Raw genomic sequence first — 15,780 nt, 5'->3', positions numbered from 1 at the left:
TGACATGCCTGTAGACTACAAAATTCTGATTTTACTTACCTAATTTCATATAAGTATTTCTGACAATATTTCATATAAGTAACATTTTATAAGTATTTCATATAAGTAACTTTACTTACCTAATTTCATATAAGTAAGAAATCACAGAATGCTGTTCTTCTCTCAGATGCCTGAGTACCATTTTGATGGAGTTTATATAGGAATTTTCTATTAGTTCCCAGTAAGGTACTAAAAAGGAAGGTATTTCCTGTTAAATGGTAAAGCATAAAATTAATCATTTCAAAGTGACAATTCTTCCAACGAACTGAGTCAAAAGAGCAATACAGAACAAGATAAGCAATATCAAGCAACAAGCAATAAAGCAAGAAAAACAAGATGCAGACGCAACTGTCTAAAGCATTCTCTGTGAAACTTCTTGCCCCTCCTTCTCATTCCTCCCCCTGCTAATTTCTATTCCAAATACTTCTTCATGTCTCAGTTCAGATAAATTTCTTCCAGAAATTCTTCCCTGATCCAAAACGTCTTGAAGGTCATCCTCTGACATTCCAGAGTTCTATCTCAACCCCCATACTTTCTCCTATTATAGCAGGGAAGACATTAATGGCAACTGCTTGTTCATTTGTCCACATTCGCCCCTAGAATATCAGTCTCATAAGACAATGAGAAAGGTGCCTGGATGGCTCAGTGGGTTAAAGCCCCTGCCTTTGGCTGAGGTCATGATCTCAGGGTCCTGGGATCAAGCCCTATGTCAGGCTCTCTGCTCAGCAGGGAGCCTGCTTCCCTTCCTCTCTCTCTGCCTGCCTCTCTGCCTACTTGTGATCTCTGTCTGTTAAATGAATAAATAAAATCTTTAAAAAAAAAAAACAATGAGAACAATGGTTGTTTTAGTCACCACTCTACCATTTTTCCTATAATCACCACAGTGTCTGGGACATAATGGGTACTCAAGAAATATTTATTGAACGAATAAATAGATGTCATATTTTGCCTAGGTTGGAAAACTGCCTATCATGGGCAATATCTAGGGTTCATGTCAGGGTGATAATGAGTCATTTCTTTGAATTTGCCCAAGTGGTTTTATCTTTGCTGTGTGTACCATGAAAATTAGAAAGTTTGTGTTACCTTTGGTGATACAAATAAATAACCAAAACTAAGAAATAATCAAAATGAAATAAAATTGAAGATACATGTTATATTCAATATAAATTCTCTGTACTAAATATTTCCTTATTGGCTATGCATTTATTTACTCGGGGAATTATACATGGGGATCTGAGAGATTATTTGGTTAATCTCCTTTCCAATTGAGAAATGCCAAATAGTGGAGATAAATGATCCCTCCAAGGATCTCACTGATACATTTCAGGGTAGGCCCTCCAGTGTCACATAACTATGTTACTAGAAAAGTCTCCCTTATGTTGAGCATCACTTTGCCTTCCTATATGTCCCACTCCCCAGCCCTAGTTGTGTCCTTTGGAGAAGGGCAGACTACATTCATACAGTATTCCCTATAATAGCCTCTCAGATATTTGAAGACAGTGGGGAGATGTAGGCTGGGATTCAAGATGAAACTTGCTTATTTTTTTAGTCTCAGCATCTAGTACAGCATTTGCATTTAACAGGCCCTCAAATTTTACTACGTAGACTCGTCTGAATCCAATTTTATCATCAGTTAAATTTTTAGGAGACTGGCTGTCTCCATCTAGTTCTAAAAGTCTATGATTTAATGCCCAGACACATTTGAAGAATGCATTTATCTAACTTAAACATCTATGGTTCCTTTAATGCTCCTCTGACATTAACACCTTTTTTATCCCCCTTGTTCATGCCTCTGGTTTCTACTTTTTCATCATACTCTGGATGGTGTTAGAGATCATTTTAAATAAGCCCCACTACAACATCTCCCTCCTAGTTGACTTGAATCCATTAATTCACACTCTGTGCATGGAGAGTTACCATTTAGCAATTGACCTAAGTGAAGTAACACCCGGCTCACAGATCTCATTTGTTTAAGAACTTCATGAGAAATTTTCAAATACTATTTTGAACTCAAGATATACAAAGTTTATGGTACTTTCCTGATCCATCTATTCAATTTTTCTGTCAAGGAAAAGGAATGGGCCAGTTCAGCAGGACTTAGTGAACCTGTATGGGCTCTGGGTGGTCATTTTTATAGTTTATACATGCTCAGAAGTCAGACTTTCAATATTTTCTCTCAAATTTTGTCAGGGCTTAATTTCTGGAGTATTTGTATGATACTAAATCCCATCAGCTTTTTATTAAACATTTTATGTATTTACCTATACCTGGTCTTTTGGAATCTCCCATATCCTCCGTGATTTCTATGAGTTATTGATAATTTCATATGTATAGGTTCTTTCAGTCTCTATGACATAATTTTTTCTGGGCCTGGGCATCTGAACTTTTGTGATGTGACTAGATGTTCAGATCTATACTTTCCAATTAAGTGGGCTTCTTTTCACTGGATAAGACTGAGTATAATAGGAAATCAGTAGCCAAAGTAAATATGCTTCAAAAACTCCAGAAGCTGAAAAGCAAAGACTTCTCACTCTGACTGCCTTCTCCGTTCTCTCTGCACCCTTCCTATGGCTGACAAAGGGGGTAGGGCCCAGGCTCTCCTGGAACTTGGCTGCTGCCTCCACCTAGGAGAGCCAGATCTGAAAGCAATCTCTCTCAATCTCTCAACCTCTCTCTCTCTCTCTCTCTCAATCTACCTTTTCCCCTCTTCCCCTCTTCTCCTCCCACCCTTCCTCTCTCTCCATCCACATCCCTACTGAGGGAGATAGATATGAGGGTCCTTGGAAGGCCTGGAACTAGGGTTACCAGATAAAGTATAGGAGGCCCACTTAAATTCATTGATAATCTGAAATTCAAATTTAACTGGGCATCTGTCTTTTTTCTTCTTCTTTGACAAGTAAGCTCTGTAGCTTACCTGCCAAAGTGTGAGAAGCTAAGGTTGGAAAAATAGAGTGGATTGTGTGGCTGCTTTGTTTCAAGGCTTTAGACTACTTCTAGTTGTAGCAAAATACATTCTCCACGTGGTTTCACTTAGGTTATTAGAAGTAGAAGTCTGTGCAGCATATCTTCCCATTGTCCCTTCAGAACAAGTTCCTGTTCTTCATTCTTTGGGCTGCTCAGTGCCCTGGATGGCTAACTTGTACGATCTTATACTTCCAGAAACAACCTTGCCCTCTATCTTCTAGGCAAGGGATGGGAAAGAAGGAAGAACAAGAGGTCTGGTTCTCTCTTTCCTACTGTCTTCTGCTGCCTCACTGTGTGGCTATATCCTTCTGCTGAAGGCCTCAGCTCCTGCCAGATGGCCTTCTCTACACAGAGGTCCTCCAAGCATCTGCTCCCTTTCCCCATCTTCTCAGGCCTACAAGCCATATGACTCCCAGCCATCCCTTGTTTGGGGTAATAATCGAATCCTTATATGTTCCCTTATTTTTGATACTTTATTCAACTCTCCTTAAATTATCATCTGTTTTCTGCCAGAATTATGACTGCTAGAAGATCTGCCAAATCTCAATGTTAATGTTTATTTTTTTCACTTCTGTCCTCTATTTCCTTCTTGTCCTGTATGAATTTATTTCTCTCATGAGCTTCAAGGTTTGAAGTGAAGGATTAGATTTAAACGTTTTTGTCTCTCACTCCGCAACCCTGCCAAATAATATAATTTTAATTTTATCTCCTTCCCAACAACCATTTGTATTCTGATTCTATGACAAGTTTTTTAATGTTTTTATTTCAATAAGTAGCTTCTGTTTGGCTGAGTGGTATTATACACATCTACAATTATATTAGTTAATATTCTCATTTTCAAATATTTTCTGTTCTAACTTCCTTATCAATGTAAATTAATTAAATCATTAGAGCTTCATCAAGAATCTATGTTGTGCTTGATTCTGTATTGAATATAATCAATTATCCCACATGTTCCTTCCCTCTCTCAAAGAGTTTATAATCTAATTGGGGAGATAAGACATTTCCCTAGGAAAGATCAATAATAATAGCAACAGCACAACCACTGAAATTCATGATTGGGTCTCAAATGCCTGGCCCAGGCAGTCAGTGCTCAGAGTTCATGAGAGTAGGAACTCACTGAGGATTGCAGTGAAGAAAAAAGGGGCTGCATTTTTATAGAGCAATTTGTCTTTGAAAAAAGTGGGAAAGGAAAGACCATTCTTGGTGATTTTTTTTTAAGACGATTTTTCTATTGAAACAACCAACTTTGCCTGTGTGGAGACTGGGCTTTGCAGTTGTCAGAGAACAAAGAACTGAAGGGATTTTCCAGGGCTCACCTGGGGCATCTCTTTGCCTTATTCTGGTGTATCTATTTAAAGTTCTCAGGCCAGACAGTGACTTGTTCTTTTATTAGTTTAGTTAGCTTCAAAAAATTTCTTCTATTTGTGAAAAGTCAGAGGTTAAACTTCATTTGAAAGCATTATAATGTGGGCATGAGAACATGGATGGAGGGCTATAATTTGCTGGATATGTGTTCTGAGGAAGTCATTCTTCCAGGAAACTGCATCTCTGCTTGTCCCTGGGGAGAAAATTGGTCCTTACAGAACCCATTTGTTCTCCTGCTTTCAGCACTTAATAGCTGTTCAAAGCATGACTCAGAAACTCGAAGGAGTAGGGAGAGGATACAATGGGATTCAATGAGTAGTCTCAAAAATTCACCTCAGCTTTTATTATTATTATTATTATTATTATTATTATTATGTTCAGTTAGCCAGCATATAGTCCATCATCAAGTTTTGATGTAGTGTTCAACAATTCATTAGTTGTATATAACACCCAGTGCTCATCACCACACGTGCCCTCACCTCAGCTTTTTGATGAGTGTACATATCACCAGCTATAAAAGGCCTTCTGGATGGTTCAAATAATGGTGTGAATGTTACTAAAAACAAGAGAAAGGCTAGCTTCTACAAGCTTCAATCTAAACTGCCATACCTCAGGAATCGGTTCATCCACGTAGACCCATTCTTCGGATCCTGGCTTAGGTAGTGGTGGCACTATGGGAACAGGTGACACGTCTGTAGAATCAGCAGGTGATTTCTTTACTGATCCTTTCCCTCCTGGTGATTTTCCTTTAGGAGAACCTTAAATATGCATATTAGATCATTCCATTACAAGTAGATGAATGGAACCAGATTCTGGTAGATGCATAAATCTAGGATTAGGGTGGACTTCAGGAAATTCATTAAGCAATTTTGGAGAGCCTTACCAAATCAAAAACCCCATTCTCTAAAGTCTCCAAATTAACCAACAATATCAGGAACAGGTTGTTTGTTTTGTAAGCCACTCAGGTCTTTGGTCCAGTTGGCTACGAAGAGCAACATGGTATTTTATTTTTTTCTCTGTCCTTGCTTCCATAATGAACAAAGTTTACACTGTAAAGTGCATTTCATTTACTGCTGCAAATACTAGTAAATTAAATTCTCCATCACAAGTGAGAAAGAGAGTAAGTATTCTATGAGTGGTGCTCTTGGTGTTTTTCGTTTGTTTGTTGTTTTTGTGTTGAAGCTCAGGGGAGGAGCAGGGAGGAAGGAGGTTATGGTAAGTCAGCCAGAGTCAGTGAAGGATGTGGGGAAGGAGACAGAGTACTGTAGCTCCTGAATATTCCAACATTCCTGAATGAGATACAGGGTTTCTGAGTGGGAAACTATATTTCAGGGAGTATAGATGAAGGTACCTGCTGTGCCATAAGCCTGGCTGAATTAAGGCACAAGAGAGAGAGAAGGGGATGGAAGAGGAAGAGAGAGGAGGGAGGAAGAGGAGGTAAAGGAGGAGAAAGAGGAGGAAAAGAAATAATGCTAATTAATGTCCAGTTCAAAATCCAGAAAGGGCATACGCTTCACTTCTCCTGAGAGCGTCAAGAAGGGAGTCTAGATCAGTTGGGTGGTGTGGCACTCTTAGGGTCTGACAGACTCTGTGATTGAGCAAAGCAGCTGAACTCAGAAAGCCTAATATTTCCTAAATGATCAAGGTTATTATGGTTTAGAAATTCATTCTGTTTAAGTTACACTTATCTTCAGTATAATTATAGTTATATTTACTTAATGAGTATTATTAAATGATAACGCTATTTAGAAAAGTAAATATATCTTACACTTTTATGTTAGTTAAAAATGTATAGATTATAAGTAGAGGAGAAATTGTCAATTATGTCTTATGGAGCGTTTAGGTGACTTCTACTTATACTTTTAAATAGTATCCATTATCTGCAGGTCTGAAGTTGTTCCCAATCTTTTTACATTTAAAAATTTTTAAGGAAATCTTTGTTCAGGCAATAACCAACAATGTTGATTATTTGAAATATATTTCAATAGGATGATTTTCCATTATTTGACCTGAATCTGGTGAAATAAAAGTGATAACACTGTGTCTGCTTTAAGATGAAATTCTCTAAGAAGAATTCCTAAGAGGAAGAACTTTGCAATTGTAAATATGAGACTGGAATGAGTTTCTTCTTTCTTCTTTTCTTAAATATCATGATCATTCAGTGAAAACTGAGTGAGCCAGGTAGTCTTTTTTGGACCATTGTGCTTTGATTCCATTTTTAATCTATTTTTTAATGATGAAAATGCTAAGGGGAAAAACAAAATTTGAATGAATAAAAATGTATCTATGCCATAGGGATTTGAGCATAATCTGCCAGCATCTGAAATGTAACAGGGGGTGTTTCCTTCTCAGTACCACTCACCCGACCACATGGAAGCTTCAGTTTCTAAGGAGAGACTGGCTTTCACTTGAAAGCTAGACTGTTTAGTCCACAGTGTAGCCATTCAATGTTGAGATAGAAATAGTTCGTATATATGTTTTTTTCTAAATTGGAATCCAACTTAAACATTTTTGGGGGGAGGGGACATATAAATAATACGTTCTAAATAATGGAATGTTTCTGATAGTCAAATGGCTACAGTAGAGGATTAATCCTTGGGCTCCAGTTTAATAGTTCTCCAATTTTAGCCATCATCAGACTTCCCTAGAGGGCTTATTAAAACACAAATTGCTGGGCCCTACAGGAGTATTAGATTCACTGGGTCTGGGGCGGGGCCAAGCATTTGTGTTTGTAGTTGAGTCCTCCGGTGATGGGATATTACTGTTTCAGGGGCCACACTTAAAGAGCCACTGCTCTGGTGGATGCAGTTAGGTATTTCAATTTCATTGGCCTTTTATGTTTTTCCATGCCCTTCCAGTTAAATACTACTGGTGTTTATAACACTGACAATAGAATTCTTTATTGCTAAGTGGTCTTATAGCCTCTATTACTATAAATTAAGTCAGAAGGCAAGCCCTGGAACGATGCCAATGCCAACACATGGGCAGGCCAGTGGAACTAAAGACAATGTTTTCCCTCAGTGTTTTGTCCATAAAACTCTAGCCCCAGGGGATACTCTCCTAAGAGAGAATTCTACAATGTACTATTGTATCTCCCATTTCCTTAGAGATGCAAATTGATATATATATTTTTAATCCTGCATTAAAAACTTTTTAGCTTGGCATAATACAGTATTTTCTGCAATTAGTTGATTATGGAAAACTTGCTTCATTCAGTCCCTAATTAATAATTGGTAGGTAAGGTCTTGGTGTTGATAAGTTGTGTTTTATGAAGCAGTAACCTGGGACAATGGCAAATGGGTTGGAGAGTAAGACAGGCTTTAAGAACACAAGAATACACTTGGCAAATGGCATTTCAGCGTCAAGATTTTGGGAGAAGAAGGGTAGAGAATGATGCAGAGAAGAATAGGACTGAGTTAAAGATGTCAACAACAGGAAATAAAGATAAGTTTGAAGAAAGAAGAAAGGAGACAGCTCCTTAAACCAGAAGAGATGATTTCAATATAATGGTATCAAATGACCTGTGAGATAAACAGATAAATCAGTCAGTAGTGTTCACCTCCAATGATGTTAGTTTCAAATACTAAGAATTAACATCGTAACTTCCTTTTAAAGAGGAAACGTGTGACACATCCTGAAAACCAGCATTTCTATGTAATAGAAAGACTTCTAAATTATGAATGCAAATTCGCTTATTCAAATATTATTAAACACAATAGAAATTCAGTAAAATAAAAGCAAAAAATGTTGGAAAATTCTTAGTTACTTAAATTGAGCTAACTGCGTGGCTCCAGTATATAAATTTTACTGGTTGAACTTGTACTTGCTTACGGTTTGTTTGGAATGTGTATTCTTTTAACTAAGGATGTTCTTAAAGCATGTGCATTATTATGTTTAACTTGATTTGATAACTAATGTGCACAGTATATTTAATTTGTTTTTTTAATTTGTATTTTTGAAGATTCTATGATGATCCTTCATTTGCTTTTGTTGACCACAATGAAAAAGCAAGGAATAAATAATGTAAATATGAAAATTATTCTCCTAATTGTAAATGGGTAGAGCTGAGCATAAATTATAGCCCTTAACATTCTAGTTAAAATTTATAGCTCAGTGTTAACTCATCAGGTGGCTCTAATTATATATCATGTTATAGAATCAGAGAAGGATGAGATTCTCTTTTGGAATCATGGCTATGTTTTTTTTTAACTGGCAAAATAAAGATCTTTTTCAGCCCATCATTTTGTGAAACTGCACACTCTTGGGTTGCAACTGAATTTGGCAATTTGCAATAAGAAGTTAAACAAAGGTACACACTCATGACAACCCCATTTGAATGTACCCTGAGAAATCCAACTGTATACATTTATAACTGCATTTCAATTTTAATTGGTTGTTATAGCAGCTTCAATATAAATCTAACTAATCTGCACTTAAGAACCTAGGATTTTCTTCTGACAACTCTCAATTACTTAAAAATTATATCCCCTTTATTTCACAGAAACACTTAAAATAAAATACAGAAAAATTAAATGAAATTAGGGCAAGGACAAGTACAACTCAAAGTAGAAGGTCAAAACCGTGAGAGGTATTAGAAAGCAGATATTGAGATCGAGGTACCCTTGCACAGATATGGGCACTAGGTGGTTCTGAACTTCTGGACAGCCAAAATAGAAAAGGAAATATTATAATTTATACATGCTAATTATCTAACCACTCAGAAGAAGAAAATGTTTCCTGTCCCTTGATTCTGAATGAAATTTCTCACCTAGGATTTCACATAGAGGCCATTAAATGATATAGTGGGCATACTATACCCTCAGAAAATGAAATATGAGCTTATTATTGGTATAATGAAAGTTTCACCTCCACTGGTATGTTACACTGTGAAGGGAGTTGAGGACCTTATACCAAAGGGCATATCAGTGAAGGCAATTTGATGAGAACTTGAGAAAATATGGGTCAGTATATAGTTTTCTGATGCCATAGCTTAGCCCAAGAATAACACCTATAATTTCTATGATGAGTGGATATTCTATATACTAGATATCTCTAAATTATTCCCCACAAGCATCACTTTTTTTGGCAGGACCTTTGCTAAAATCCAGGCTACAGAATGACAGAGGTTATATTCTTTGGCAAGGGCTTATGGTTTACAAATGCCTAAGAGAAGTATTCAGTGGATACGACTAACAAATCTGGCTCTCTTCCCTGAGGAAGTTATGAAATGCAGAATTACATTGAACCACATCTATCTTTATCTGAGTACCTTTTCTTTTGAGTGAAGTCTCACCTTTCTTCCCTTTTCCTTCCTGAAGAGATTCTTGCTTACCATGCAAGGACTCTAAACAAAATTCAAGACATAAACATTATTGACAATTTTCTTTAATAGCCTGGGCTACATTGCTTGTACGCGATCAAATGTTATTTCTCACAGATAAACAGTTGTATTTGTGACGTCTTTACTGTGAGCTAAAATTAACCTGAAGACATACTGGATTAAAACTCTTGAATAACAGCCCTGATAGTGCTATTCAATTTGTCACACTGAGAAGTTTGGTCCTAATGTTAGTATCAGTATTTGATAATGGATTTGATTATAAATTTTTCAATGCAACATAGCTGCAGAGTTTTAAAAGTTAGTTATGAGTTCATTTGATGCATATTGCTTGATTTTGATTTATTTCAACTAAATGATCCTTACACAATTAGACAACTAAATCTGTAATAGGAATGATGCCAAAACACCTTGAAGAAGAGCTGAATAACCACACTGTTTTGAGATGGTGCATCCTTGAACTTTTCCTGACCTCATGCCTTGTGATTTCTACATTTCCATTTTGCATTGACCATAGCTTGCAATGTAGAGGATGGTTTGGATCTGGTTATCTTGGATTCCTTGGACTCTAGTACAAAACTATACTGAAAGGGGGAAAATGGGAAACTGATCATCTAAAGGTCAATAAGGCATTCAAATAATAAATTAGTTCCTTGAAAAAATACCCTACATCCCACATTATTCACTAAACAATTTCAATCATTATCTTCTCTTTGCCCTGGGCTACAGTTTATTCTTCATTGGAGAGAAGAAGATGTGGTCCATATATACAATGGAGTATTATGCCTCCATCAGAAAGGAGGAATACCCAACTTTTGTATCAACATGGATGGGATTGGAAAGGATTATGCTGAGTGAAATAAGTCAAGCAGAGAGAGTCAATTTTCATATGGTTTCACTTGTGGAGCATAAGGAATAACACGGAGGACATTGGGAGATGGAGAAGAGAAGTGAGTTGGGGGAAATTGGAGGGAGACAAACCATGAGGGACTGTGGACTCTGAGAAGCAAACTGAGGGCTTTTGGAGGGGACGGGGGTGGCGGTTTGGGTGAGACTAGTGGTGGGTATTAAGGAGGGCATGTATTGCATGGAGCACTGGGTGTGGTGCATAAACAATGAATTCTGGAACACTAAAAAGAAATAAACTAAAATGAAAAAAAAAAAAAGAAAGATGGACATATGGGGCAATTTAAAATGTCTATGATGGGGTGCCTGGGTGGCTCAGACTTCAGCAGCTGCCTTCAGCTTAGATCATGATCCCAGTGTTCTGGAATCAAGCCCCATGTCAGGCTTTGTGCTTGGTAGAGGGCCTGCTTCTCTCTCTCCCCTGCAACTCCTCCTACTTGTTTTCTCTCTCTCTCTCTCTGTCAAATAAATTTAAAAAAATGAAATAAATAAATACCTATGATGGAGATAACCTGTCTGACCTATTATTTATATTTAGAAGTGATAATTATAAGAATGTGTTAATATATAACACATGTTATATCTAAACTTCTCAGAACCAACAACCAAGACTCCATAGAAATAAGACATAGAAAAAGATTAACCTTGAAACTTGGTTAGACTCTATGAAAAGATTTTAAGTATCCAAATAGCAACCACCAAATTCAAAAATAAGTAAACAAACAAAAACCAAACATTTGAACTAGTTGCTTTTTTAGAAATAAGCTTATTAATAATAACAATAAAGTTTAAATAAATTCCTACTTCCTTTAATAACAATACTTTGGATAACCAACTATTTAGCTCTAAACTAGCTCTAAGCAAGGCAACAGAGAAAAGAAATTACAAACAGAGATACCTGAATTTATAAAGGACACTGAATTTATAAAGTATTGTGGGCAAGTCCTATTTAGGGCAAGTCTAATTCTACTCTATCTGTTGTTGTTTTTTTTTTTTTTTTTTTAATCAGTTCTAAAATAGATCTGAAATCTCAAAAATTATTTTTAAATAGCAGCATGGCTATAGTACTACTATATTCTGTTACACTGACAACTCTAGTTTTAAGTTAAATTCTGAAGTTTGATAGTGGATTTGATAATAGACCCTTTAATGGAACGTAACTGTGAACTCCTTCAAATTTAATCCCAAGTACATTTGGTATAAAATGTAGAACTACATACAATGCAGAATCATACAGGGACAAAATGACTGTTTGGACTCAGGGCCCTATGCCTCCTTCTTTACTCTGTTTCCACCCCAGTTTTTTAAAAAATAATTTGGTAAATAATTCCTCTTTTCATTTCAACTTCTAAAGATTGTAGTTGGGTGTTTGAGCTGGACATGTTCAGAAGCCTTAGGCTTTCATTTCTGAAAACGTTTAATTTGAAAAAAAAATTGTTAATTATTTATATAAAAATAAACGAACCTGCCGGGAACTTTCCTAAAATTGCTTCAGTAAGCTTCCCTGAGCTGTCAGGGCGGCCGCCCATTTCATTGCCTCCCTCTATTGCCCCCTTGATGCCCACGAACACTCTCTTTCCCTTAGGGCGTTATTGTTGGAAGGTAGTAATTAGGCCCCTGGAGATTAACACGTGGATAAGTTTTTAAAGATCAGGCACTAGGCCTCTCCTCAGTGAAAAAAAGAGACAGATGCAAGCACTCTTTTAAGCAACAATAGCTTTATTATTCCTTCCATGCACAGTATTCAAGAATACAATTTTATTTTTTATTATTATTTTTTAAAGATTTTATTTATTTATTTGACAGAGAGAGAGAGAGAGAGCACAAGCAGGGGTGGTGGGGGAGGGAGAAGCAGGCTCCCCGCTGAGCAGGGACCCTGATGTGGGACTTGATCCCAGGGCCCTAGAATCATGACCTGAGCCGAAGGCAGATACTTAAGCAGCTGAGCCACCCAGATGCTCAAGAAAACAAATTTAAAATCACAAACAAACTTCAGAAACTTAAAGACTGAACTGTGTTATAACCAGGAACACGAGAGATTGGTTTTGGGGAATGGCTCAGGTACACAGGTCCCCCAGATTGCTACCAGACAGAGGGGGAGGGAGGTCATGGTAGGACAGCAAGGTCAGAGCTTAAAAGACTATATTGGATGAGTCTAGGCTTACTGGAGTCACTGTGAAAACTGTTCTCCCCAATTCTAAACAGCATTTTAAAGATTTCTATTTTTCCTCCAGACCTCTGAATTTTTTTTTTAATTCCTAATGAGATAGTGGGAAAAGGGCATATATATTTAGTTCATGGTTTTGTGCTTTTATTGTTCATATGATAAAAAACATTTCTTTAGAATTTACGTGTTTTGCCTTTAGTCAAACCCCATTTTATTGGAATACAATGGTCTTTAATAGAACATGATATATGTTACTTAAGTCTTCAAATTTATTTGTTTAATATAAATAAATTCAATTAAAAATTCACATCTATCTCAAATATCCATGAAGCACAAAGATTCTGGAATTTGAAAATACAATGCTGACACAAGATCAAAGATTCCTGGGTAGACTTGTGGTAATGCACAGCCAGCTACTTACAAAGCTAAAACCAGACACGAGAACCTATTTGCTTCCTATACATAGCACCAGACTGGTACTAACATGCTACCAGTATCGGGCACTGCAACAATTGAGCACTTCACTTTGGTCATTGCGTTTATTGTCTACCCCTTAAGTTAATGGTCCTTCATGGTTAAGGGTGTAGAAAGAACTTAAGCTAAAAAGTACTCCCTACACAAACTCTTTAAGTGTATATACTATAAATTACAACCATATACATTTCCCTGAGATTCCAGGTGCTCATTTCTATCCTTTTATTATCACATGTACTCACACAGATAATGAAGTTACATATGAATTCTAGACCCTGATGAAGGCTGTTGATTTGTTCCTTTATTCTTGTGAACAACCGGTTTTACTACCTCTCATTTTCTGAACATGTTCTCGCTCTACAAAAGCATCAGTCTACAGTTCCACAGACAGAGGTCTGTCCTTTTGAGCTGCTCTAAGTTCCTTCTGGTTATTCTCTGTGCCCTTCCTATTCTAATCTGTGGCCTTATTCGAATCAGAAGAACTGGGTATGAGGACTCCATGTTCCCTCCACGCTCTTACTTACTAAGGACTTTTCCACTTCCATCCGAGCACGTAACATGGTTTCATACAATTGAGGTTGCTCTAAATCTGAATCTAAGTAAGTGCAATTTAGAATTCTTTTCTAAGTGAAGATAAGAAACTGGCAAACAGGATTATAAATCATTCTGTCAATCACCTGATGGTGGTTTTCCTTTCGCAGGAGGAGTTTTTGAAGGGGTTTCCTTCTCTTTTTCTGGCTCAGGAGGAGGAGGGGGAGGCTCAGCCAGCGGAACTTCTTCTTTTTTTTCAGCTTCCTTTTCTTCTAATTTCTTTTTAACTTCAAATAGATAATAAGATTGGACCCTTATTAGAGACTCTAGACACCTATTATTTTACTTGAACCAAGATAAGCCTAAATTAATATAAAATTGCCCATACTGATTTAAGTTTAAATTCCAGTTTTAAGGCTCTCCCTTAAATCATCCAGTCCTTAAAGCTAGGATTTGAAGACTTCCCTGGTTAGAAATATTGTCTTCTTCAGCGACAACGATGATGATGACTACGATGTGTGCACGTGTGTGTAGCTGGTAGAAAGTCTTGTTGACATGGATGCCAAGTGTAAAAGTGATAAGCTAGCTGTAGCTAAGGTAGTGGAATAGGAAAATAAAGGATAACTTCAAAATTAACAGTGGAAAACCAAGGTGAAGAATGCATGAAGAGAAGGTGAAAAAAATTGACAGAAGCCTTGGGGGTGGGAGGGAAACAGAAGGGGAAAGAACTGTGCCTTCCAGACTTCTGGGGGGTTAAAGCATGCCAAGTACATAGAAGCGTGCTTAGTACTCAAGTCTTCTTAGCAATTCTTTAACTCAAGCAGCAACTATGGATTGGACTTGAACTGTTTCTGAAGGAAAGGAAGGGTCCTAACAATGAGGTAAGACTCCCACCACTTACAGTTGGTAAGTAGTAAAAACTAGAGTAGGCCCTCTGAAACTTACATGTTAGTGGTGGTTGGTAAACCATAAACATGCTGAGCAAGTTCATTTATAGAAGAGGTGGTGGTAAGTGCTATGGAGAAAATAAACAGAAAGGAGTAAAGAGGATCAGCAGTGCTGGGGGGCTGAGTAGGATAGAGGAGCCGGTCAGCCTGAGGACCTGAAGGAGCAGAACATGGCTGGTTCGTGCTTTTCTAGGCTCTTCTTGCTGGTTTGGCCCTTTGCCTCTCTCCATTCAGGTTCACCCTTCCTGTCGCGACTTCCCTGGCAGCCCTGGCCTCCCCAGCCTTCCCAGCCCTCCTTGCTGGACATGGCCACAACGTCACTGACTGCACCACAGGCAATACATACCCTCACTCCTGTGTGGCTACTTTTTTTATACCTATTCCCTTTGCCCTTAGATTATTCCTTTCAATTGAGCAAGCAAGGAGGCTTTATTCTATTAGATGTTTTTTCAAAGTGGAAAGTAAGGTGTTTTTTTTTTTCTGATTATAAAAGTAATACAGAAATATTGTTTGCAAAAGTCCAAAACAATTTAGACAAATAAGCGGAAAGGGAAATTGCCTGTAGTGTCTCTGTCCCAGTCTTCCTCCACCATAAGTACCATCTGGACCGCCAGATTCTTTCCTATGCATATATATTTAGTACAGAGACATACTTTTAAAAAACATACATTTTAAAAACAAAACCAGGACTATTTTATATATAACCAGCTTTTCCCTACTTAAAAGTATACAAGGGTCATGTTTTACCTCAATGTATACAGAAATACCACATCCTTTTATTTTTTATTTTTTTAAATTTTCTTAACTTAATCAGGACATTTAATTCAGAGTATTGGGCTAGGTCAATGGTTTTAATGATAAAATATTTGTTAAAATGATTAACCCATAGGAATGTAAATCTTAAATAAGTGGCAGTTGTTAATGTAGTCAGTGATTAGAACGTAAAATCTTCAGGAAGATGTTGAAGTGAGTCTGACAAATGGCAACAACAATCTGATTCTAACCTGCAGATGTTTGAAGCTACAGCTTAGAATTGTGGTGCTTTT

General features: G+C 37.2%; 1 protein-coding gene across 1 annotated transcript in view; it reads right to left on the bottom strand.

The window, feature by feature from the left end:
• The window catches only part of SPEF2 (sperm flagellar 2), a 169,129-nt gene that overhangs the window by 62,798 nt on the left and 90,551 nt on the right, over positions 1–15,780 (bottom strand). Inside the window, exons 19-22 of the mRNA XM_032851311.1 lie at positions 13,934–14,074; positions 9,665–9,715; positions 4,981–5,129; positions 120–247 (exon numbers count right to left, since the gene is read on the bottom strand). Coding sequence (XP_032707202.1) covers positions 120–247; positions 4,981–5,129; positions 9,665–9,715; positions 13,934–14,074 — 469 coding nt within the window. The remainder of the gene's footprint in view (positions 1–119; positions 248–4,980; positions 5,130–9,664; positions 9,716–13,933; positions 14,075–15,780) is intronic.

The sequence above is a fragment of the Lontra canadensis genome, unplaced genomic scaffold (assembly GCF_010015895.1).
Source record: "Lontra canadensis isolate GAN:19392208 unplaced genomic scaffold, GSC_riverotter_1.0 scaffold5, whole genome shotgun sequence".
Taxonomy (NCBI): Eukaryota; Metazoa; Chordata; class Mammalia; order Carnivora; family Mustelidae; genus Lontra; species Lontra canadensis.
The sequence above is the reverse complement of the archived record's forward strand: the minus strand, read 5'-3'. Positions and strand labels throughout refer to the sequence as shown.